General features: G+C 42.7%; 3 protein-coding genes across 3 annotated transcripts in view; 2 read left to right on the top strand and 1 right to left on the bottom strand.

Annotated features, from left to right (window-relative positions):
• The window catches only part of CPS1 (carbamoyl-phosphate synthase 1), a 190,925-nt gene that overhangs the window by 156,580 nt on the left and 8,661 nt on the right, over positions 1-25,684 (bottom strand). The gene's annotated exons all lie outside the window — the stretch shown is intronic.
• Positions 1,537-17,470, top strand: LOC148052285 (myosin light chain 1, skeletal muscle isoform-like). The gene is made up of 4 exons (XM_087731489.1): positions 1,537-1,662; positions 13,507-13,534; positions 16,768-16,911; positions 17,430-17,470. Exons 1-4 carry the CDS (start codon positions 1,537-1,539, stop codon positions 17,468-17,470), a joined length of 339 nt encoding a protein of 112 aa, XP_087587615.1.
• LOC104009892 (myosin light chain 3, skeletal muscle isoform) lies at positions 13,369-21,255 on the top strand. The gene is made up of 6 exons (XM_009461933.2): positions 13,369-13,534; positions 16,768-16,911; positions 18,463-18,636; positions 19,477-19,554; positions 20,084-20,136; positions 21,034-21,255. The coding sequence occupies exons 3-5, from the start codon at positions 18,465-18,467 to the stop codon at positions 20,110-20,112; spliced, it is 279 nt and encodes a 92-aa protein (XP_009460208.2). The 5' UTR covers positions 13,369-13,534; positions 16,768-16,911; positions 18,463-18,464; the 3' UTR covers positions 20,113-20,136; positions 21,034-21,255.

A 25,684-nucleotide genomic window follows, 5' to 3' on the forward strand; every position in this document is an offset into this window, starting at 1 on the left:
CTCACATGAAAATACACCTTTAGCCACTCTCCATCCCTTTTTTTGGCATGCATTTTTGGATGTTTACTTCCCTTAAAACACATTAATCTAAAATGCAAGTGCTTGGATACCCTGCCAGACTTCAGATGCAAAGTGTCTGTCCAGGCCTTCGGGCTCTAAATTTCTAACTACAAAACACTCCACGGTATAGTTCATGAGACAGAAATAAAGGCCTCATCTTACTGGCACAGAACTTCAGGAGTCTGGAGAGTAACTGGGAGAGAGATTGCTGGACAAGAGAGGAACAACCAGTAGTTCTGGATTTTTCTGCAGAAAGTCTCAATCATATGGACCTGGGGGAACCATCAGGTTTGGAAGAGTTAGAAGCTCTTTTGCTGTGCTAGAAAAAGTCTACTGAAACCAGAAAAGCCATCTTCTCCTGAAAGCTGTGTCTCCTGGAGAGCATGGGGAGCAGGGAGATCCATCAGGAGACTGAGAGGTAGAAAGATAAACAAGAGACACAGGATGGGCAGGTAAACAAGGTGAAAACAGAAGTGCCTCCTTTTCCTGATGGGTAGTTTCCAATCATAAATACATTACAAAAGGAAACCTTCTGTGTGGGAAAACATAACATCCAGCTGATCTCTATTCTATCAGGGCTCAGCTTATCCCTAGGAGAGGAAAAAGAAGATCAAAGGAAAACATTAAAGGAAGCAATTTTCAATTTTAAACACAGTCTTAATATGATAGAAAGGAACAGCAAGAACAGCTGAAAGACGCTCAGGGTCTGGGAGAGATGCCTTGGCTGAAGGTACTGCAGTGTTTTCCATATTTGTCTGTTTTATTTTTAAACACCCAGAGCCTTTGCTTGATCAACACTTCCTTGTAAAAGAAGGAAGCAGAGGAGGCATGAGGGGCTGTGGGGAGAGAGGCAAATGAGGTTGGAAATTGATGATCTTCACAGCCATGAAAGTCAAAATTCCTGCTTGAAACCAAATCCTCCTGGAGCACTACGCAGGCATGGGGGAAAAGGGGAGGGAAGGAAAGAAAGAAGATGTATTACTTAAGCAGAACTGAAATTCTGATGAGAAAAAGGACTGTCCAGTCCATGCCTGAATGTCAATGGCAGATCTGAAGCTGGGTTTGTCATATTTCCCTCTCCTTTGCACGCATTAAAAAAAAATACAGGGGAGGTGCTTGGAGTTTTTAAAGAGGGGGGGGAAAAAAGCCACGAAGTCCCTTGATCTTATGAAGCCCTGAACTCTTATATTCCATTTATAGCTCGAGCTGGAATGACATCCCCCTTGATTAGCAAGCTGTCCAATCCAGCTGCATGTGTCAGGACTGTACGAGGCACTAAGTGAAATATATATATGCCCTTATAGAGTTTAGCACATTGGGTCCACCTCCAGGGCACAGGCTGTAGCTCATTCTGACCACTGCTCCTCTCCCGGGAATCACTTTTAAGGTTTGGAGGTTTTGTTTTTGTTGTTGTTTTTTTCTTTTTTTAAAGTTTTTTTGGGGGGCACCTTTACTTTCAAGTTTAAGCAACACAAAATGGCACCAAAGAAGGATGTAAAGAAACCAGCAGCAGCTGCAGCACCAGCACCCGCGCCAGCACCAGCGCCAGCACCTGCACCAGCTAAACCCAAAGAACCTGCAATTGATCTTAAGAGCATCAAGGTAAATGGATGAGCGTGTGCTGACTGTGGACCCAAAGCGCTCCCAAAGGGGAAAGTTAGCAGAGTCCTGGCTGAGACCTGCAGTGAAACGTTGTGTGTGTTTGGTTCCAGTTTGGGGACTGCAGTGAAATGAATGAGTAACCTCAGTCAATGGATTTGTTGACCTGCCTGAGCTTTTGATTGTTTTAGTAGCTGGAGGGGTGTAGGGCATGGCGCATGATTTAACACAAGAGTGAAGCCCGGTGATTTCAAAAGTATTTTGGAGCGTGGCCCTCAGAACTTTTTACCAAATCAGTATCAGTCTGACCTGTTTGGTAAAGCTAAATTTAAAAGAAAAAAAAAACAACCAACCCTCCCCACCCCCCTAAAGTAGGTGCATGAGGACAGGAAAGGGTTATTGAAACTTGTTATGCAATGTTATCCCATAGCGCTGTGCTAAAACCAAACCTTATTTTGCAGTTTCCTCTCAAATTCCTGTCCAAATTTTTGCAACCACCTGATGATGTGTTTTGAGATCAGCATGGCTTATCTTTAAAAGCAGAAACAAAACAGAACAGATTAAAAAAAAGAAGAGGGATTTGGCAGTTTCATCCATTTTCTTTTCATTTGCATTGTACAACAAACATTGATAGAGACCATGAGCTGGAAAGCCATGGATGGAAGCATTTCAAGTGATTTCCTCTCACCTTTACGTATATGCTCAGAATTTGCAATTTGCTGCAAACTGAAAGCAGCACAGAAGAAGAGCCTTTCAGAGGTTTCCCTCTGACTGCACTTCCATTTGATCTCATACTGGCTTTAGACTTTGCATGCCAACCAACATCACTGATTGTTGCCTTGACCCTCTGAAGAAAACTCCTCCATATTGGGAAATTCTTTACTTCGGAAAGATGAGAGGGAGGTTAAGCAGTTAAAGAGGTGAAGAGACAGACCAGTTTCTCTAGGTAGGACTATAAATAGTTATTCTCCACCTACCTGACAAGCTGATTGGTCTCAGGACTAATTTGCTAAATTCTACATATGGAATCGTGCCTATTATGGAGAAAAGAAGGAGTACAAAGACTCCTAATAGGACCTACTCATTTTCATCTCATGATGAATTCTGTTTCAGGTATCTTAATACATATAGTCCCAAGATCATGACCCATTTAGTGAAGTTTCTTGAGGTTTACTTTAATTTTCACAGTCAGTAGTCAGTATTTTTCTGAAACAGTACGTAGCTTCTCATAAGACTGAAGCTGGTAAAGCAAAACAAGAGCAAGAGGAAAAAAAAGACATTTTGAAATACTTTGAGCAATCATAGTAAAGGCTACACGAAAAGCCCACTGTTTTTGAGCATACTGTCTGAAAATTAGATTAGACCTCACATTTCACTCTTCTCCAGAGATGAAAGGGAACGCAAGCTGCCTTTCCTACTAAATAATTTAATATGATTTGATAGCTTTCTATGTCCAGTTCATTAGGAGAGAATAGAATTTTCAACTCCAGTGATTCTAGCTAATCTATCTTTACACAAATAGACTTAATAGTATATTACCAGCTAAAAAATGGCAGGCTGCAGTCTGAGGCATCTCTGCAGTTCACTCCTTTACCCAGACAGCTCTCTATTATAGTAGGAAATATATACTGCTAGCACAGAGAGAACACTCCGGGTTTTGTCATATTCAGACTGATAAAAAGATGGTCTCTCTAAATTCTCTTTCTTTTGAAAGATAATATCAGACAAAATATTTTCCTCTTTGAAGGCGGGGGGGGGGAAACCTGGGCTAGTATGACAAAACTATTAACGCTACTGGCAGCACGTAAGCATTACTATTCCTATTTTTGCAAATAAGTGAAGATGTGAGCAGTGTGATAGAGGTTACAGAACTACCCTGCAACGTGGCAGGTGGCACAGCCCCCTGCCCTGCATGTTCATCACTAAAATGTATCTTCCCACAAGCATCTCCTCCACTCTTTCTCATGCCCTTACCAGGCAAGGAGCAAGGTGCCTCAGAGGCACTGCAAGGGTGGACAGAGCCCTCCCCCGAAGTGGAGGAGTCTACCCAACCACCACACAGCCATGGCAGCAAAGTGATGCAGAAACCCACGCTGCCCACAAGGGTGACACACATCCCCTCTATTCCTGACCTTCCCCTGTCACCTGAGACCCCACATCAGTCAAGGGCTGCCCAGGCAGACTGTGGCACTTCCACCGCTGGGTTCTTCGAGAAGGCACCAGGAGCAACTGTGGTGCCTTTCATCCTGCCTTGGAGCAGGGGTAGGGACTGGACAACCTCCCAGGGTCCCAACCAGCCACCCTGGGTTATCCTTTTTCACCCTTTGGGAGCTCAGGCAACAAAAGGAAATAATGTCTTCTTATAAGTGATTTGCCTGGGAGATGTGGCAGAGTCAGGAACCAAAATTTTCTGAATCTTAGCCCAGTCCCTTAATTAGCATTAATTAATCCTGAATCCTTCCATTCAGCCACCAAAGTCTCATCATGGGAAAAGGCACAGCACCATTTCCAGCAAAACTCTGGAGCCAGGGAGTACTTAAAACTAAGCTTTTGACTGAGACTCAGTGAAGGATCCTGTCCTGGGGCTCTTTGCAATGATTTACCAGGCATGGAGTCAAAGCCTCCAGCACTTTGAATGAGGGCATCAAGTGGGCTCCCCTCCACTCCTCAGGAGAATTAGCAGCCATGCCAGAGCTTGCTGCTAATGAGGGGTGACTGGGAATGCCAGGCTGCGGTGCCAGTGATGATTTAGGGAGCCACACAGCAGGCAAATACACAGAAAGGTTTTGTTAGATTTTATAAAGAGACATCCAAACCCCTTCTAACTGTTACAGCTGGAGTGGGTAAGGGTAGAGCTGCCTAATAAGGGTTTACAGCAGCCAAATAAGCCACATTTGGCAGTGTACTTCATTTTAAATTGGCATTAGAGATCATAATATTCTCCAAAATAAACAAGAAGGTGGTTTACAGATGTGGCTAGTGATGCTTTCGGGAGTACCCCTCCTCTCAGATACCCTGCTTGGCCCATCTTCAGGGAATCTGGTTTTCTCAGCCTTTTGGGTTACACACTTTGAAAGTCAGGTGCCTTTTTTTTTTTTTTTTAAGAGGTCTCAAGCTGGGTTCCTACAAATGCAGGCACCCCAAAATTGCCTGTCACTATCAGAAGTTGTGACAGGCATTTCACTCTCTTCTGTTCTTTTTTTTCACATTTTAAATTAATCCAATTAAAGCAAATATTTGGTGATTTGCTAGCACTAATAACAGCTGGTATGGGATTTTCTATTTTTGAGCACCATCTATTGACTATAAAACTGAGTAACAGGAATACCTAACTGCTAAAGACTCAAATCTCTACACTCGGCCCCTTCTCAGCTCACCTTAGCTTACAGTACAACCACCACAGGAAGAGAGTCAAGGCAGGGAGGAAGAATTTGTTTTGAAGTTTAAAGACCCTTTTCCTCCTAGTCAGGAAACAACATAAAACTCAATCTGCTTTGCAGAAGCCTTCCCAGACCGAATTTATATTTCCAGTTTTCCTTATCACTAGCATGGCCTGGATTTGAATGATAGGCACAAAGGTTAAAGACTAGATCATAACTGACAAGAGAAGAAGAGGGTGATAGATGCATCTGAGAGTTACCACCAGGAACCAACCACGATTAAAAGCAAAATGACCATATGGATCATTTTCTTAAGAGACCCCCAAGAATTCTGTAGTTAAAACTGTGGCCAAGGACACTCCAAAAAGATAGCTTGTCTGGTTTGTCAACTTCCCTCTCCCACACAAGCCTGAGTGAGAAGAAATGTTGAGCTGATGAACAGTACTACTATGGGTCTATGTCTGCAATAACTGGGATGAGACATTAATGATCAGGATGTCTCATGCTTGGTTTTGCAACTGAGGCAGTGGGAAGTGGATAAACTTCATATTGCCCAAATCAGTTTAACTCAGTCCCTGTCCCAATGGGGTAAATGTGATTTTTTTTTTTTTTTTTTTTTAACCGGAAGTCTAAGGGCCCTTCCCAGCACATGCAATAGTCCTTGGACCAAGCCCAGGCTCATAGCATTAACTGTGATGTTTTGGGATCTGGTTGCTGGAGATGCTGACTGCAGTGCTTCGTGGGCTTCTGCTCTGCAAATGGTGATCTGAACATGTAGCACCCTGATCTGGTGTCACACCAGGCCCTTTACTTTGAGGATACACCTGAGTATCCTCTCTCGAACAGAGACAGAGATTGGGTTCTTGCAAGTATCCACGGTGTAAGTGATGCTCATTTGGTACACAAGGCTTCCCATGCTGGTGTTTTCAAGACTGAAATCCCAGGACACCAATTATGCCATGCCCAACTGCAGATAAGCTACCTACATCTTTAGGAGAAAAGTAATTAAAAACTATGAACTAGTAAAGACTTGCTAAGGCCTTGTGTAACTGTGTGATGCATGATGAAGCCTGCTGCATGGAAGCAAACCTGTGTGATCATTTGTTTTTAAATACAGAGCTCTTAAGGCAGTAAAAAGCATTTCTTCAAGTGTCCTTAATTCTTATTACATTCACTACTCAAGTAGGTCATCTCTGAACAGACACTGCATTGGATATAACCAGAGAGAGATAAACTCACTAAAATGCACTGACAGAAAGCTTCTGGGCTGGAGAGCAAGCAGGACTGCAAATGTCAGCTGAAGTGCTCAGGGAACGATTACACAGCAGACAAACTCCATGTGAAGCTGTGGAGTGAGAACAGGAATGTTAACAGTAGCTTCGCTCATGGTGCTAAGGGCTTTCTTAGGAACTGGCAGGTTTTTGCCTGAAATTTTTGGCACAGGCCTTCAGATTATGCCTAATCCAGCTCCAGCAACAACTCCAGAAACAGTCCCTAGGACTGATGTATCCATTGGACAAGGTCACCAGTCCCAAGTGCCCTTTCAGGTAGAAGGGAACAAGCGCAAATACGACTTAGCCTTAAGAGATGTAAAGGTGCCTATCTGACGCCATCCAGACCAGCTTCCTGCTACCACTTCGACCACTGAGATACGGCAGCGTTCAGGATCCACCCTGAGGCAGAGCAGCCCCAGTCAAATCCCTTGCCCCTGTGAACCCCGCCACTGATGCTGGACCCATGTTGCTGGCAGTTGCTAAATCACCGCACGAGTGAGACACAGCATAAAGGTGTCCCAGGACAGGTAACTTGGACATCAGACTCAGCTACACATCAAGACATCCCTTCGGGACATTGTTGAAAACCAGAAGGAAAAGCAAACAGAAAAGCCACCACTTAGTTTTCTTTACAGAGTTTTCAGAAGAGCTTTGCCTCCTTTTCTTCCTAAAGTGCTACTAAGCAAGGAGTGCCTCAAAAGCAAGGACTGTCCATATGTATTAGTAGACACTTTTTCTTATGTCTGCTAACCTGAAAAATTATTTGGAAGTTGTTTTTTTGGTTTTTTTTTGGTTTGTTTTTTTTTTAAATAAGATCCATTCTTAGTAATTCACAGCTTTGGCAGCATTTAAAAAGATACCTATAGCCTTTGGAGGGTCCAGGGAGTGACAAACTTTGGTAGAAACAGTGGAATTTAAAGCAAATTACACAGAGAGTAACATTTCAAGAGCTCAGAGTAATTTCAAGTGTTAACCGCAGTTGTATGGCAGAGCCTTTCTCCCATCAACGGATAAATTAAAACAGCCCCAAAATATTTCTAAAAGTGTTTTAAACTCCTTAGAGCACAGAGAGATTGTAACAGATAGTAACAAGATATTTGAGTTTATCTTACATAAGGCAAGAAGAAGGTGACTAATTTAGCCAATGACAAGTACAGAAAGAAGTTGACTGTAAGGAGATATGAAACAACCAAGCTGGAAATTTGCCCCCACTTCACTGAGGCTTTATTACATCTTATACCCATTGCCAAAAAGCACTTTCAACTGGCTGGTTTACTGCACAGCACTTAAATGTCAAGTAGCAATAGTTTAAATAACGTTAATACTCTAACACGGCCGCTGGGAGGCATGTTAAAACAACAAATCCCTCCAAGAGCAGGGCTCCAGAGCCTCACATTTCCTCGCACATCCTCTCGATTATACGTATTCATGCAAAACTAGACGCAATTAGAAAAGGGACACTTTTACAAATTAATGGAATAGGCTATTTCAGTTGGAAGGGACCTACAACGATCATTGAGTCCAACTGCCTGACCAATTCAGGGCTGACCAAAGTTAATGCGTATCATTAAGGGCATTGTCCAAATGCCTCAAACACTGACAGGCTTGGGGCATCGACCACCTCCCTGGGAAGCCTGTTCCAGTGCTTGACGACCCTCTCAGTAAAGAAATGCCTGCTACAGTCCAGTCTAAACCTCCCCTGGCACAGCTTTGAGCCATTCCCACAGGTTCTAGCTCTGGATACCAGGGAGAAGAGCTCAGCACCTCAAAGAGCACAACTGAACACATTTCCCCCCATAAAGCTAAAGAAATTTGTTCAAAATGGCATGATCAACAGTGCAGCTGAAGCACATTTCACTCCCAGACATTTCAGAAGGGCACATTAATTAATCGCAAGGCTAATCCAACAGTTTTTGCACAACCGTAAAGCAACCGCGAAGTTACAAGCTTTAAAAGTAAACAAACTGGAAAGTTACACAGAATGCTTAGAAAAAATTCAAATTCATCTGTCTGTAGTTAAGTCCATTAAACTCAGAGATCTTGAGCTGTTCTTCCAAACCTCGTGGTATTTCACACACACAATTTTCTCTCCTATATTAATGGTGGTCATTTTTATTCTTTCTTCAATTGTATTTCCAGGCAGCTCTGTTCTCAAAACGGAGCTCTCTTTCTCAAGAGCTCATCTGCTCCTAATGTTTCTCTGCCTCATAAAAGACATGAGGCTAAACCCATCAGGCTGTTGATTCTTACTTAAATGAGAAGTAGCCTCTCTAAACTTTACGGCATCGATCGCACAAGCTATAGAACTGGGGTGAGGGATGGGGGAATGACAGCCTGCTTTTCAGAGGGGTTTGAGAGCTGTGTAATCCTGCACTCAGTGATGTCTACTAGAAAATATGTGCAGCTGTATTAATCAAGGAGCAGATATCATATGAACTGCTGTGGGCACAATCCTAGCTTATCTCCACCCAAAAATAATAAAAAAAAAATCCCTCTAGTCCTGAATAGAAGGCTAAATATACAATGAGTATCCTAGGGGACTCTCCAATTTTCTCCTCTTTGATTTTCCAAGACATCTGTTACATTCTCAGTCTCTTCTGCAGAGACAGTACCTTGAAATATCTGGTGACTCTCTAATAAAATCCTAAGATGATTCCCTTCTCTATAATTCACCCAAAGGGCAACAAGCAGATGGAGCATGAATGCTTTAACTCTCAGCAGCATCTTCATACAGGGTGAAAAGCCCTGTCCAGACATTTACACATTTAAAGTGAGCACAAAGTGACTGTCACTCAGCGCGGCTGTACTCAGTCCCAGTGCCCACCAGCCTAAATAGGTGAGCACAGCACCAGACTGCAGAGGTCAGGGCCCCAAGGCCCAGGAACTGGTGATTTTTTGGGAAGTTAGGAGCTTCAGTAAGAATTTGGAAATAAAGACTTGTGTGGACTGGTTCTTCTGCTTAGCTGGTGATACAGAGTTGCATACAATCCTATCCACCCTTCCCCATTTCACCAAGACCTGGTCAAAATGCCTCTATCTAGCAACAAGAGGAATAGAAGGTAGTTACAAACTATACAGGGAAAAGCCTTAATCTCAAAGACAAAACAGAAAAACCAAGCAAAAAAAACGCAACACACACCACCTTTTTCTTTGGCATAGATAACCTTCTGGATAATAACTTTGTCCACAAATAAGGGCTAAGCCAAGTTAGAGAAATCCAGGTCTTTCTGTTCTTCCCATGTGTTGCAGTTCCTTCAACCTTTCATTATTTTTGCTGGAGGGTTGAGGTGGGGAGGGGCATTTATTTTTTTAAACGGAACTCCCTGAAATTTCAACATCTTCCTTAAGGCCCTGAGACTCATCATGTCCTCTGACAATGCAGAGAACATTGCCAGGATCAGAACAAAGATCAGATCACTGCAAAATACTACTTTCTACCTTTTGAAGTTTATGAAAGCTCCTTACAGAACCAGAAATTTTACCTTTAATTTTTTTTTAAGGAATGTTTGAAATATTTTCTATACAGACGCCATTTGTAGGTGCCCCTACTCAAAGCAAGCAGCATTTTAAGCCCCCAGTAGACACTACTGGCTTAATGCAGGGCTATTCTTAATTCAAGTGAATGCAACATGCCCATGCTAGACTACTTCTGCCCAGCAAAACTCTTGTCTAGTGCACTTTTATTCAGAAACCAGTAATAAAATGAAGGGCTGATGTGGTGCACTAGTACTTCCTCATCTAAAATCTGACCAAAGTCTCATATGGTCAAGAGATCGATCAGTTTATATGTAGACCCCTCTCAATTTATACATATTTGATAGTTCATTCAAGCCGGATGGCTAATCCAGGTATCAGTTTTCTGTGCTCAAGACAAACATGCCCCAATTATTTTCTGCTTGGCATCTAAAGTCTTTTGGGATGAGTTTTGTCGTAGCCAACCATAAAGCTTATCTGGAAGTCAGAAAAAAATATTCAAGAAAATTAGTCAAAGTTTACCTTAATTTTTTTTTTTTTTTTTAAATCCTGTTTTCAGGGGAACATTTCCCAGTTGCCAGCACTGGAGAGGAAGAGGCTGAGGGCAGAAGGAAAATTCCACAAAAGGCAACACACTGCATTGACCCAGGCAACATTTCAGCTCTGCCAAAGCCTTTAGAAAGCTCCTCTATTAATGCATTGGGACTGATGGCCAAGATCTATATTAGCTTTCTCACTGCCTGAGTTCCATCCCCAGCCAGTATTAATCAGGAGGTCTGCGCTGTGCCAAACCTATGTTAGTTAATTCAGACAAAAGCATGAACCCCCTTTTCTATGCAACCATACCTGATATACTTTGTCCCGAATACATCCTTGTTCCCACAGGCTAATAGAGTACAAATAGCAGAAAAAACAAAAGCGAAGGATTGGCAGTGGAGCATTTTTCATACTCAGTATATTTTCCAGATATTTCCCCAAAAATGTGAATAATCTGTTTGGACAGAATGTTTTCCAGCTAAAGTGGCGAGCTTAGAAAATTCTTTGCAGTTGTATCTTTAGTTTTTAAAATAAGAGGTAGGAGGTTAATGTCTCAAATCCAAACAAATATTTTGACCTATTTTGATTGTTCAGTTAAAAAAAAAACAACCAAAAAACAGTAAAGTTAAGTCTGCTTGGATTTGATTCTTTCTTTCAGAGCCCTCAATATGCTGAAAAGACATTCACAAAGGTTATGTTTATCTTCAGGGTAACTAAGCGAGCTACAGGAGAAAATTTCCCTCACTAATCACATTTTTTCATTAGAAAACCAGGAGCAGTGAATGCTCAACAAAGGAAATCAACAGAAATTAGAGAGGGCATTTGAGTTTGCAATGAGTCTGTTGTTGTCACACAACCTTTCCCACACCGTTTCCATGACAATCTTGACCCAGTTGAGATGACAGGGAAAGGAAGAAGTTTGGAGCAAAGTTTTCTAATCCTTTTACAATGTCTCACAGCATAAATTTTGAGATTTGTCCTGGGCTTGGAGAATGCTACATGGTGGGACTAGATCTTTGCTACTGAAGAAGCTGCAGCCTCTACCTCCTGCAACCTACCTAGAAACTTCCCGCTTGTAGTCGCACCATGACCCCCCCCTACTCTGCAACCCAAAAAGCAAGTACCCCTTTCCCCACCATGAACAGTCATCCTTCCAGTTAACAAAGCCTTTTGAGGGTCTTAGCTTCTATCATGGCTTCTCCCTTGCCTGCACATCACAAAAACCTCAGCAGCACCTCCTCTCACCACACCAGTGAGCTGGCATGCTGGTGCCCTGCCTAACCCCAGCCCTAGAGGAAGGGTGTCCTAGACAGCACAGGCTACTGTGAATACAAATTTCCCACTGCCCTGCAGGGTACATCTACACATCAGCCACTAACTTAGCCATACAGGTGGGTCCACAACGCACAGATAATTTTCCCCTTAAAAATGTTCAAAATTTGGAAAACGTGACCAGTGAGGAGGAAGAGCTTCACAGTCAGACACCACCTCCGTCAACAGGTTAATCTGCTCAGTGCCAACAACTGGATCACACTGAGCAAACAAGGAGCACCACCACTCATCTAGCGTTGAGCACTGTATTATCCATATAAGGGATTGAGCAAAGCCCAGCAAAGGTACGAGGACCATGCAGCTGCATCTAACACAACCTGCAAGCCATGTGTAAAACCAGCCAGCTAGGCAAACACGTGGCACCTCTCACCCTCAGTGCTCCTTGCTCGCTGACTTTAGAGCTTATTGGAGAAATGGAATCCTTCCCTATAAGGAAGTCCTGGTAGGTCTGGACAAGGAACATCTCCTCTTGACGGTACGGACCCAGAAAGTGCTGACATGAATCAAACTGACTGCTTGCCACTCCCTGCCCCTCTCCAGCCTCCTAAAAATAGCCATCATAAAATGTCGATCAAGACATGGAGCCTCCTGTCACTTTGCCCTAAGAAAGCTAAAGAACTCTCCAAGGGGAGGGACCACTTCCTTCTGACACCTAATCCAGGCAATGCCGTCAGCACCACCGGATAAATAAGGGGAAGAAAGGCCAGGAAAGCAGGACCACTCTCAAGACCTCTCAGCTAATCCCTCCTGCCCGTCTGCTGCTCTGCTTTTCCAACTCTCAACCATGGTGGGTCCACTGGAAACCTAATGGTTAGCAGCGAGCCATAAGTAAATCAGGCTTCTCGCTCAAGTTAGTTCTGGGGGGGAAGGACAGTCCAGAAGACAGTTAAGGTTTGCTTAGCTTTTCTCCTTAAACCTAAAGGAGTATGCGAGGTTTTCCAGTTAGCCTCAAGTTCTGCAACAGGCAATGGTAGACAGGCGGCTCCTGTAGCTTCAGACAAAAGGGTTACAATTTGCTAGTGCTGTCTGCAAAGCGTGTTTTGTTGTTTTTTTTTTAAATCAGACGCAACTTGCTAAAGTGGCAAAGAAAAACAGTAATATTTTTATATAAGAAAGTATGCTAGTTTAGTACTTTATGAAGCAACATACTGTCAAAGAGTAATTTGAAACAAACTTTAAGGGATTGGTTTAATTTCTATGTTAATATAAAAAAAAGCTGCAAGTTAAGACCATTTGAAGTAATATTGCTTAATAAAATAGGTCTATACTAAAACAGTAAATGACCTGATGGTACGTTAACGACTTCTTCGTTAGTTAAGAGACTTTAGATTTTTTTGTTGCTTCTAGCCACAACCCTGGCTTTCCCTGGGAGGCAGATTTTAATGGAATCTTTAAGAATAAGCCTGGTGATGCATTTTTACAAGGGAAGTTGCTACTTTAGGTTGCTGTGGCCTAATTACATTAGGCAAGACAGATGTGAGAGCACTCAGGTACTTTATGCTATTTGCTTTCTCTCAGTGCATTTTCAGCAGTACTAGTTCTCTTTTTTTCTCTCTCTTTTTCTTCCCAACTGCAGTCCTTCACTCCTGACCAAATCAATGGTAAGTGAAATAAAAGTTAAACTTTAACAGGGGGCAGGAGGAGGAACATAATGGCTACCAAATGCTAAATATTCACTAGTCTTAACAGCTCTTTTGCTATCCGCATTACTTCTGCGCATCTGACAGGCCACATTTTTGCTGTTTTGGAAGATGACTCATGGATTGAGCTGGATGCTTTAGAAAATAAACAGGTTCTCCCCCAGCCCCTCCTTCCTAAGCTATTTTTTGTGATTGATTTCCTTCCAACAGATCGAGTTCTCCCAGGCGCAACAGGATGGTAAGTTGCAAGACAGCCAATGTGTTTTACATGTACGTGGGTTCAGAGAGGAGCTACAGGCTCAGAAGTTTAACCTTTACAAAAAGATGAGCTAGGACTTCAGCTGGTATAAGTCACCACACTCTTGACTTCAGTGGAGCAGTGCTGACTTATGCTAAACAAGAATCTGACCACAGATTTACATGTAATTTATCTGGGTGCTTATGTGCTGCCCAAGCTGAGACGTTTATGTCATGGTATGAAGAGGAAATATGCTGGTGTTACCAGCTCTACCTACTGAACATTTTTCAATTGTGCTCCTGTACTGGCCATTCACAAGGATGCTGAAAATGGGTCTTGCATTTGAAAGTCATGAGGGAAATAGGCAGATGAAGGACAACAGAAGGAGAGAGTGAGCTGAAAATTTAACTTAGCTGCAGTGACATTTCAATTTAACATGAACAGAAGATGCAAAAGACCTATGTGTCACTTTTGCCAGGAGATGTTGTGGAAGGGGAGGAAAAAAGACTGTTGTACTGTAAATACGTTCATGAAGCATGGAAATAGTTAGCAAATAAGTGACTTGTGTGAGCTGTTGCATATAAACACAATAGTCTGGATATGCTGCAATTCTTGAGCATCTTGCTGTATCCTGTGCTTCACAAGTCACCAGCAAGTTACAATTTTTTTTTCCAATCTGCTAGAAAGATCAGATTAAAAATTCTGACATGAACAAAATCCCCACTGAAGCTCTGGAAATCTAAGCTGGAGTGTTTTAAATATCTTAAGAGATGCATTTGGGTTATATTAAATAACATAGGTTTTAAAAAAACATCAAAAATTCAGTAGCAAATATAGTAGACTTCTCACTGTGAACAAAGTATTTAGAATGGAAGATACAAGGATTTACTAGAAATCCAGGAGGAGAGGAATAGCTAAAAGCAGGTCTTGAGAGAGCCCTAAAGTTTCTGAACACCAGCCTGCTCTGGGTTACACCATCAAAGCAACAAGGAGAGGTATAGTGCAGTAAGTTGGACTGGAAACATTTCTCTTCCTGCAGTCCTAACACTCCTGGTCACAAAGAAAATCATTTGGACTCTTCCCCACTTTTTAATTCTAAAACTTCTACAAAAGGGTTGGGAGGGTTTAGGGAAAAATGCCATCAATTCAAAGCTGCTGGCATGCATAACGAAGCAAAATATTTCTTCCAGCTTCCCTACATATTTCAGATCATCCAGCTGCTGTAATGTTGCGATGACTGAACCAAGCAGCGGAGCAATTAAAAGGTACTTCAGAGAGGGAGAATTTCCCAGGAAGAGAGATGTCCCACCCTCAGTAACTATTTCCATCCACACAGGCTGATGCACCAGCAGCTGGGTAGTACCTTCCTCAGAGAGGGATTTTAGACATGCTTATTCCAGCAGAGGTATAAACTAGGACTAGCTATATAAAAAAAACCAAAACACCAGCCAACATCTAAAAAGAAAAATGCCACAGCAAAGATATATCACAGTGAAATGCATGCTTGAGAGACAAAAATAAAATCAGGCCTTTCTCCAAGCTGGGGAGCAGTGTTCAGAACCCAGTGAACATAAAACTTCATGGGATCTACAAAACAGAGAACTCTCTTGATGGCTTTGCTAATGGCAAACTGGCATTGTTTTATACCTTGCTCTGGCTAAATGTCATTAATGCACAAGATGAAAGATCAGATCATATGGTATAAATCACTACAGCTCCATCAACCTCAGCTGCTAGAGCAGGAGCTGATATCAAGCTGGTATATTGTAAGGGGAAGCTCTACACAGGTCCGGAAGGCCTTGATTTCATACTCTGCAATAAAAGCTGTAAGGGGAGAGGGTTAGCAGTAAAGGGTTATAGGTCTCTCACATCAGACAGTAAGAGGATTACTTTCAGATATATTAGATTACAGCCTAGCAGGCTGACATCCTGTATCAGCAGTTTTACTGGGTGCCAGCAACTCCTCCACTAAGGCAGTATACGGATGGCTAAAGCAAGAATCCAAACACCTCTGTGTCACAAGTGCCCAGCACAAGATGAATGAAGACATGACTTGAAATGTGGTTTATTACTCCTAAATCTGCCCCAAGGCACAAAAAGCATTCCACCTACACATGCTGTGAAACAAAGCCTGTCTAGCTGCTGGAAGCGCATCATGGCCAAGGGAAAGACATTTCACCTGGTTTACTTGGAGCTAAACCACAGCATCGTCAGACACTGCAATGCAGAAAAGATCAACAGCACAGTCCAAAATGCCCTTGACATATGAGGTTCGAAGATGGCTTTTTAGCTAGACCTTCAACTTTTGCTCCCCCCTCTTTTTTCAAAAAGACATTTCTTTATTCAGTGCAACAAATACTCTAAAAAGCCTGAAAAATATAGTAAGATAATTAACATGGAACTTTGCAACAGATGAAGACTGGCAATGCAATGAAGGCAACTGTCTGCGATGTTTTTTGTAGGAGAAATATCTGTACCTCAAGTCCTTGGTCAGCAGCAAGGTGGAAATAAGTGAACGTTGATCATTTGGCAGCGCTGAAAGAAGCAAAGTCTCAAAGCGTACACACTGGACATGCACTGGAATAAAGCACTACACAAGTATTACCATTGGAAAAGCCAGATACTCGTGGATCTGTAAGAAGCAGGGACAGATTGCAAAGGAGGGAACAAAAAGGAGTAGAAACGTCATTGTAAGGGAACTTTAAGGGAAAAAAATAGAAGCATTTAAAATCCACCTTCAAGTTTCCCATTATCACTGTGTAGTTGAAATGCTGGGACTGCAGGCAGGACTTGTTGAAGCAGGCAGATGTTTTGCAGTGCTAGGTACTTTGACAGAAGATTCCCAGTCCTCTGGTGAGATAAGGTGGAGTGGAGAATAAAATTTTTACCTTCTGCTGCTATGTCACGTAAAGAAACCTGTGCTTGAACAGCAATGTTTGTAGAAAGCTTATCTTTCCCCCTGCCTGCAATAACTACAGGGTCAATCACAAAGCTATTGATGGCTATTAGAGCCAGGAAAGCTGTGAAAAGTGGATATAAAAGAGTAAAAATAGTGAAACCAAAATGTCAGAGGGGAAGAGTTTTTCTTGGGATCATGAGCCAAAGGTTCCCCTGGTTAACTCCCCCGGAGTTGGTGGAACAATGCCAGAAGACAGCAGGCTCACATCTTTGTCAATACAACTTGTCAATAGGGAGCTGCCTGGCTCAATTTAACTGTTGTTTTTCCCTTGCAGACTTCAAGGAGGCCTTCCTCCTCTTTGACAGGACTGGTGATGCCAAGATCACCCTGAGCCAGGTTGGCGATATCATCCGGGCGCTGGGACAGAACCCTACAAATGCCGAGATCAACAAGATTCTGGGCAACCCCAGCAAAGAGGGTAAGTACCCTACAGTTTCTCATGGGCCTTTCTTCAGGCTGCAGAGGCATAACTAGGCAACATCAATGGTCACAGCAGGAGGGAGAGGAGCTTTTGCTCCAATAGGGGAGCAAGGGGTGGGGATGTGTGCTCTGCTGCAACAATACTTGGAATTTCTCCAGTTCCTTTGGAAGAGGATGATGGTGGGGAATACAGTGCTCAGGAAGAGGAAAACCTTCTCCTTAGGCTATGGAGAATTCTCTGTAGGGATCATTTTGGTGTAACACACACTCATTGCTGCTCACAGTCCATCAGTGCCCCAGCCCTTGCTGAGGAGCTGTTAAGTCCATTTCTAACAGCTGATACTCAGCTCTTCAGGTCCTTCCAGTGTAGGATCTTCTGCATAAGCCAAGACACACCCTGGGACTGGAAACCCACCTGTATATTTCTGCTGACTGGAGTGGTCTGCTCAAAGCTCCTACAAACCTGGGCATGCTGAGACTTATGGCCATTTTCTATTTCCTTTTCTCTCCTCTTAGAGATAAAAGAAATGGTAAATACTGTAGTCACCTCCTTCTAACAAGGACCTAGCTGAAGGTGATCCCTGATTTCAGTCATGCAGAACCATATTAAGATGGGCTAAATTATATCCAAAACATCAGACCTGGTAAAGGCAGCTCTGAGGGACAATTCAGAAGACCCGAGTTAAGCATTTGCACCAGCAAGAAGCACTGAGCAGAGAACTAACAAAGAAACGAGACCATGACAGTACTTAAAGTGACTACAGCAATAACTGACAGTGATTTTTATATAGCTGAGTAGTAAAATAGTTTCTGTAAGCAACTATTATATTTCTTTGCTGTCCAGATGAAGGCTGCTCTTTGCAAAGATCTGGGGGCAGGGTGGGATCTTTTTATTTGGCAGCCTTGCTCCAATAAAAAACATTCGGGGAAGGCCTCACTGAGGACTACAGTTCCGCCTCATGAGACCAAAGGGGTTAGATGCACTAAGCTTGTGAGTCCTTAAACCTCCACACTGAACATGTTAAATAGTAAATTTGGACACCATTTCCACTGGACATTCCTGGTTTTAATTAGTTTATTCTTTTGCTAATAGTCTCTGCTGCCACATCCAAGAGACCTTGAAGAGGTCAGTAACATGACGTCAGCAACCTCAGGGGCTTGTCTAAGTCACAACATCCCACTCTGGTTACCTTTCCCACTGCTCGGGGCTCAAGATTTCTGTTTTACTGTGTTCTGTAGTTCCCCCACTCCCAAAATCCTTTCAAAGATCAACTTGTACAGCAAGTTGCATTTCTGAAAGAAACATACAACACACATATAAGCATATAAAATTATGTGAGAAGAGGGGTGGAGCAAGGATGTGAAAATTAACTCCCACAGTAAGAGAGAATCCAGACTCTGCAAAGAAACTGCCAAATCCTGAGGCAAAGACTAAAGTATAGAAAGAGGTGTGTAAATGAGGTGGGAGGCTCTCCCACATTTGAGGGAGAATATCCCAAAAGAACACACATAGTGTCTAGCATGTAGCAACTGATGCTTTTTTCCCCAGAGATGAATGCCAAGAAAATTACTTTTGAAGAGTTCCTGCCCATGTTGCAAGCAGCTGCTAACAACAAGGAACAGGGTACCTATGAAGACTTTGTTGAAGGTCTGCGCGTCTTTGACAAGGAAGGCAATGGCACAGTCATGGGGGCTGAACTCCGTCACGTACTGGCTACTCTGGGTAAGGGATTGTCATCTCTGTGAGCACTTTAAAAATTGTTGCCATTTGAAGGCATGAGAGAGGGAGGAAAGATATTCTAATCAGTTTGGAAAGGTAGGAGGCTACAAAGCCAGACAAGAATCTGTGTTTCCTAACTAGGAATCCACAAGGAAAGCAGACACAAAACACAGTAGAAAGCCCAAAGGAAAAGGTTTGGTTTATTACTTCTAAATTCAGACTAGTTATTAAGAGTGCCTGTTATTTGAGGAATAGAGAGAATCATAAAATACCTCCAAGTTGGAAGGGACCCATAAGCATCGAGTCTAACTCCCTGCTCTTCACAGGACTACCTAAAACTAAACCATATGACTAAGAATATAATCCAAATGCTCCTTGAACTCTGACAGGGTTGGTGCTGCGACCACTTCCCCAGGGACCCTGTTCCAGTGACCAACCACCCTCCCAGTGAAGAACCTTTTCCTAATGTCCAGCCTGAACTTCCCTTGATGCAGCTTCACTGGTCACCAGAGAGAGGAGATCAGCACCTCCCTGTCCGCTACCTCTCTTGACGAAGTTGTAAAGAAGTTGTCCAGAAAAGGCTGTACGCCTCAGTCACGTAAAGCAAAGGGACAAAGAGGATTTGCTGCATAGTTTCTTCACTCTGTAGGAATAACCAGAATCCCTGCGTCTATATGCATGTGCAAAACTTCTAAAGAAAGTTAAAAGTAATGAACCTCAGTTCAATTATAGGTCTTTTTGTTACTAACTCAAAAAATAAGGAAAGCCTTTGGAAAAGCTTGTAGGGTTCAGCCTCAGTTGCGTGTCTGTGGAAGAATTAACCGAGTTCTCTCCACTCTCCAGGTGAGAAGATGACAGAAGAGGAAGTAGACGAACTCATGAAAGGTCAGGAAGACTCCAACGGCTGCATCAACTACGAGGGTAGGTGCAAGGGTTCAACACTCTCTCATCCTACATTTCTCCTCTCTGAGTTTCATTGCGGTTGGCTTTTAGCTTCTCAGGCAAATCAGTTACTGACAAAGCTACAGCTGAGTTAGGTTGAAAGGCTTATGCACGAAAGTGACAGTTGCAGTATGCTTAGCCTGCAGTCACACTACTCAGAAGACTACATTCAGCCACAGTGAAGAAGGCTGCTTTGGTCAATGCCAGATCTCTAGGCTCTCTGACTTTCTGTAGAGCAGTTGCAGTGATTGGAACCAATCCTATAGCTAACGCTTAGGCAAAGTGCTCTATTCATCATATATTTAGTCTTATCACACTTCAGAGGGAAGAGAATTTGGTTTATACAACATTAAACACTTAGAACTTTCTGTCACAATGTTGGGTCAGATCTGATCAGGAATGTGTGTTTTTAATGCCATCAGCTCATGAACAGCTGTTCTTTTCAAAGGTATTTCCCAAAGTAACATTTGCTGCTCCTTCTAACTAGCATATCTGTATTTTTCCACAGCATTTGTAAAGCACATCTTGTCTGTCTAAGTGGACTTCCCCAGATACCAAACGGTATGTTCTTCTCATTTGCACACTTCATCTTGTCTGTTTGCTATGCTTAAAGGCTTCTACATGACCATGGCCAGACATAGGTTACGAAATCAATGTGACATCATCTCCCCAATGATACAAATAGAACAAAATAAGACTGTTGTCCAAGAGCAAAGAAAACAGGAGTGTGGATTCCTGGGTCTTGTTCACAGCTCTATAACTGGTTGGATACTATTTAGTGGATTTTTCAAACATACCCAAACTGTGAAAAGAAATTCTCAGTTTATTCATGAGCATGGAAATGCTCAGGCTTAAATATCACCTTAGATCTCTGTTGTCATACAAAATTAGAGTTTAAGCTATGCAAACTGACAGCCAGAGACATTTATCCTATAAGCACCTGGAGATTTTGTTTAAAAAAAAAAAAAAAAAGGAAATCAAAGCAACACCTTCTCATAATTTGTAGATTTCTGTAAAGACAGGGTAGCCTGAATACTTTTATGAACTACTGAGAACAGCTCTTCAAATAAAATAATCATCTGAAAAAGAGTATTCTAGCAGTCATGATCAATAGTCAAAAGAGGGCTTCAAAAGTACCCAATCATTTAGCAGTTCTTCTACAAGTAGGGAAAAAAAAACCCAAAAAAAACACAACCAAAAAAACCCCTGCAACCTTGATATGCTGCTATTTTGTCCAAAGAAAAACCCAGCAGCTGTCTTTAAGATGCAAACATAAAATATCGTGGGTCTGTGGGCTTATTTGAACTCTCAGTTATTCTAGCCCAGGAAAGACACATTCCCAGCTCCTGTATGAAACAACAAACACCTCAAATAGAAATCAAAGGTTCAGTTCGTCATTTTGTAAGTATTTCTTCAGTCAACATTGATTTCAAGTCCAACTCTCCCATTCCTTCCCAGAACAAGTCAAATTCAGAAAGACCAGATGGCACTTGAGATCTGCCTGAAATTCTTGCTCAGTCTGTCACCATCAACATGGAAACTGCACAGAACTGGATGATGTGCCTCCAACCCCACCACTTTTTACCAGTGCATCCATAGGTATCACCTCTGGGTCACAACACTTTCATTTAAAAAACTGAACTTTCACCAAGGCAAGCTAGATGGAGTAAACTGCTACCATCCAGGATCCATCCATCCATCCCAAGCATCTCTTTCCATGTTGTTTGCATTGAAACAATGTAATCTCTTGGAAAAAAAGCATAAATAAATCCCTGTGGTCACTTTGTTGCTACAAAGTCTTTTTTTCCTCGAAAGCAAGCTGTTCAATCCCACTCAAAGCACCACTCAGCACTTAATTTGTCTGTATATTGTATTTCACAAAATAAAGTTTTATGAAAAAAAAAATACAGATACCTCCAGGAGGTCCCTCTACTTAACCTGAACGAAAAGCGTTTTCTTTGAGGACTGGGAGAAGGAGTAATTAGGGAACTACCACGTACATGAGCACTTAAATATTTTTGGGAGAAGGAGACCTGGTAGCTGGTGTCAGAACAGCTCCCACGGTGGCACTTGCCCTGCTGCACCAGGCAAGACCGAAAACCAGCCAGGGTGGCCCTGCTGCAGGCAGCCATGCGGAGCCACTCTTCCCAGCAAAATCTCCTCCATAATGCTGCAACAGCAGGCCCCCAACACTATTAGGAAGGGATCCTAGCTACCGCCTGTATTTATAGCTTTATGGACAACTAGAAAAAGCAATCAGAAATATCAGCCACCCCAAAAGGCTCTGTATCTGGGAACCAGCCCTGGGGCTGTCATTCCCAGGGCCATGGTAAGAGGAGTCCAATTACCTCTTCTGCAACTACAGTGGAAATAGCCATCGCTCAGGGAAGTGTTGTTACCTGCACATCCCTGCCCTTAAATGTGGCTCCTCTCTCTCTTCCTTAAGCGTTCATGAAACTGCCTTAATCCCCATCTGAGCGTCAGCTTGTTCTATTAAAATCCGACTTTGCCTTATTAAGTTACTATGCATGAAATGACCATAATTCAAGTGCCAACAGGTGCAGCAGGGCACAGCAGGGGCGGCTGGCACCAGAATAAACTGCAGCCGTTGAAACAGCAGCTGCCTCTTTTCTGAGGCTTCCCAAAAAAAATTTCCCATTTAAACTCTCACCATACTGGTAGACAGGGCCAAATGAATCTCCGAATTATACCCTGCCCAGAGACTTATGCCAGCAGGTAGCTTACAGGGGGTTGCAGTTGCTACATGCACAATGGGAAAAACCCTTGACAGAAAGAAGGGGGGAAGAAGAAAAAAAAAAAGGAGTTATTTAACCTTATCCTAAAAAGGCAACAAAAAAAGTGTGAGATACATTAAAGCAAGTTATTTTTACGGACTCAGCCTGGAGGGCGCTTCTCAGGGGACTGCTAGACGCCCTACTGTTCCTCAACATACTACCTATACACACATTCTCCATGCAGTTCCTCTTTCCAAGAAACGGTGGATCTCAGTTGCTGGGAAAGCAAACAAACAAAAAACAAAACAACAATTCACCATATATGCTGTCAGCCTCCTTTTTACACTGCCCTGTCACACTGCATTGACGTGTAGTCACAGAACCAGGCTAGTCCAAGGTTGGACGCAGCGCTAAAGGAAAGGCTGAAATTTCCATCATATTTTTCTTTCTGAAATGGCAAGTTTTATTAATTTCTAAAATATTTTTGGCCCAAGCCTAGAGGACTAACAAAATGGGATGACTTCTCATCAGTGAAGAAAGAGACAGATTTTTAAGCCATTTGTTTTCAAAAACTCACATTCATATTTTTGTTTAAAACAAAATGCCATATTATGAAACATAACCAGCCTGACAGTATTTCTCTGAACTCTAATTGCAAGGAATCAAGGTAACATTACCTACACTACTCTCACTCCTCAAAAATTAAAGCAGAAATAATTTTTACAGGCAAAACAGATGAAAACAAAGATAATGCTCCTTTCCCATTAAACTGAGACTGAGTCTCAAAGTATTTCATAGAGCTGCACAGGGAATGGATTTTTATGCTATCCAAAGGTTTTAGTAATTTTAAACACCCCCTCCCCCCCAATTTAGACAGAGACAAATATCTGAAAAAATGTTCATGTTTTATAAGACAAAAATATTTTGTGGGGATCTTAAATAATTCAGTCATTTATAAAGAATGGCAAACTCCTTATATACTAGCCTCTTTCAGCTAGTGACGGCTTCAACATAAAACTTTTTTTGTTATTTATTCTGAAAATGTAGAAACAAGATGTTTTGGAAATTCAATGACATGGGTTTTTAAAATGAGAAACACACCAAACTCTTACAGTCAGCTTCAATTTAATCAATAAATCTCATCCAAAAGATAACCAATCCAAGAGCACAGTTTGCAAATGCCTAAACAGCTCTGGTGCCTCATCTGTAGGAGAGCAGGAAAATCTCCTACTTTGCCTCAAAACCATTTCAAGGTTGAACTTGCTTAAACCTGCTGCCTCCATACTAGTAACACAAGCATCACTCAGAGCTCTGACCCTGAGGAATGCTCCTCAAAAAATGCTGCTTCCTCTTAAACTTTTTGTTCACCTAAGGAAAGAAATACTCCACACAAAAAGTACCACTGGACTCCTGTACGGCACATGATACACCATGACTGAGCTCCTCCTTTACCAGCAGAGAGAGGCTGAAGACCCTGGCAGCTGGGGAAGGTCGCCCTGCATCTGCTCAGGCTCTGCATGGAAAAAGTAATTCTCAGTCCCTGTCATCTGACACCTCTTGCCATCATTACATTTGCTTTGTATTTTAAATAGAACATTGTTAATGAACATACTTTCCATTACTCAACGCAATTGACAGTTTAACTCCTCAGGAGCAGGGCTAAATCCCCACAGAAAGGTCAAGCTGCAAAACACTGGCCCTTAGTATGCAGCACTAGACGCAGTGACCAGCACCGTGGAGCAGGCACCCTACAAAAACAAGGCAGAAAGGTCAGAACGATTGAGGAGAGGTGGTCACCAAGCCCAAGAATGTAATTCTCCTCTTGACGCAGGCTGCATTCATTGAGAGTGGGCTACCACCACGCATATGAGCAAAGACATTTCCACAGCTGTTTCTGCCACGCCAGGGGTAGCTGAGAAGCTCCTCCAAGAGGGGGATTCGTATGCACTGAGTGGGATGGATTTCAGACAGCAGGGAACTGCAAGAGGAGCAGCTCCCCTCTGTCCAGCAGTGCTCACAGGTCCAGATCCTCAGCTAGGAAAAGGCAGAGGCTGTTTTGTATGACTCACGGTGCTTTGCTTTGGAGATATCCCAGACCCAAACGGGCTTGCACAGCCTTCCACAGTATCAAGACCCACAAAAGAGACCATCAGGCACAGCCTCCTGTCCCCACTGCCCCGGTGATATTACAGGTGCTTTCCTCTTACATGCAGCAATTGAGTATCAAAAACATGGACACTGGGCTCTTAAAAGGAAGAACTGTTTCTGCACTCCATCAATGTTCTCCCTAGTCCTGGACTAGGTTTTAATTTATTTTAGAAGAATGGTCTCCAGCTAGTGGTTGGTGCAGTTCTGTGCAGAAACAGAGACCAGATGGACAGAAAGGGACATCTATCCAGGGCAACAAAGCACAGTGGTCAGGTGTGCCTGATGCATCAGGAGTTATTTACTGGTCTTACAGCACCTGAGTGTTGTACACAGCATGCTCCACCCACTGCCCCAAGCTCATTTGGGCAGAGATTGTTCACACAAATCTCCTCACAACCCTCTCTGCATAGCTTGCTTTCTCACTCCCAGGAGCTGCTAGACACCAGTCATTTCTGCCTCCCACCTACCGACTAAGAAACCAAGGAAGCCAACAGCAGCTGTGTCACTCTTCTCTAGAGCAAGAAGGAATGGGAAGCGCACTAATTGACCCTGACACTGCAAGAGGGAGCATAGGTACTCACTGCCACCTCATAGCATCAGCTCAAGGCTCTGAAGGCCTTCCATCTATCTGGAGACATCTCCAACACTTTTACGCAACAGCAATACATGTGATTATTTCTTATTACTGAGGCGCCTGACATTACTATACAACATCACCTGGGTCCTTCACACAGATCTGCTAGTCCCAACCCTCATGCCATGATGGCAAACCCAAGAAGAGAAAGTTTGGCAAAGACGTCCTCTTTCTGGCAGGCAAACTTGGCTCTTCACATCACTAAGCTCTCTCAGCCTTCATATCCATCTTCTCTGCATTAGAACTGAGGTATTAAAAAGCCACACTATGTACAACACTCCTGTCTGAACAAACTCCACAAATATAACCCTCCCAGTGATGTAAGCTTGCTTCCACACTGAAATATTTTCCTTTCTTACACAGCTCCCCTCTTATGGTATTTCATACCATTATTACAAGAACAATTGTTCCACTTCAAGAGATTTTCAACCAAATCTTGGGCTTTAAACACGACACATTCAAACAGCCTTCTTCCAATTACTATCTTACTGTCCATGCAGTCCTGCTGCAGCTTTAAATCTACACCCTTCTTATGCCAGGGAGGTTGACTTTTATAGGGATACAAGGAAGTGCTCAAATGTGTAATGAAGAA

The sequence above is a fragment of the Nipponia nippon genome, unplaced genomic scaffold, assembly GCF_047370975.1.
Source record: "Nipponia nippon isolate SJK-2023a ecotype South Korea unplaced genomic scaffold, ASM4737097v1 scaffold_5, whole genome shotgun sequence".
Lineage (NCBI taxonomy): Eukaryota > Metazoa > Chordata > Aves > Pelecaniformes > Threskiornithidae > Nipponia > Nipponia nippon.

Coding starts and splice junctions, on each gene's coding strand:
- LOC148052285 (XM_087731489.1), top strand. CDS start 1,537: ATGGCACCAAAGAAGGATGTAAAGAAACCAGCAGCAGCTGCAGCACCA. Junction 1,663..13,506: donor TTGATCTTAAGAGCATCAAG/GTAAATGGATGA, acceptor TCCTTCCAACAG/ATCGAGTTCTCCCAGGCGCA. Junction 13,535..16,767: donor CTCCCAGGCGCAACAGGATG/GTAAGTTGCAAG, acceptor TTTCCCTTGCAG/ACTTCAAGGAGGCCTTCCTC.
- LOC104009892 (XM_009461933.2), top strand. CDS start 18,465: ATGAATGCCAAGAAAATTACTTTTGAAGAGTTCCTGCCCATGTTGCAA. Junction 18,637..19,476: donor TCACGTACTGGCTACTCTGG/GTAAGGGATTGT, acceptor TCCACTCTCCAG/GTGAGAAGATGACAGAAGAG. Junction 19,555..20,083: donor CGGCTGCATCAACTACGAGG/GTAGGTGCAAGG, acceptor ATTTTTCCACAG/CATTTGTAAAGCACATCTTG.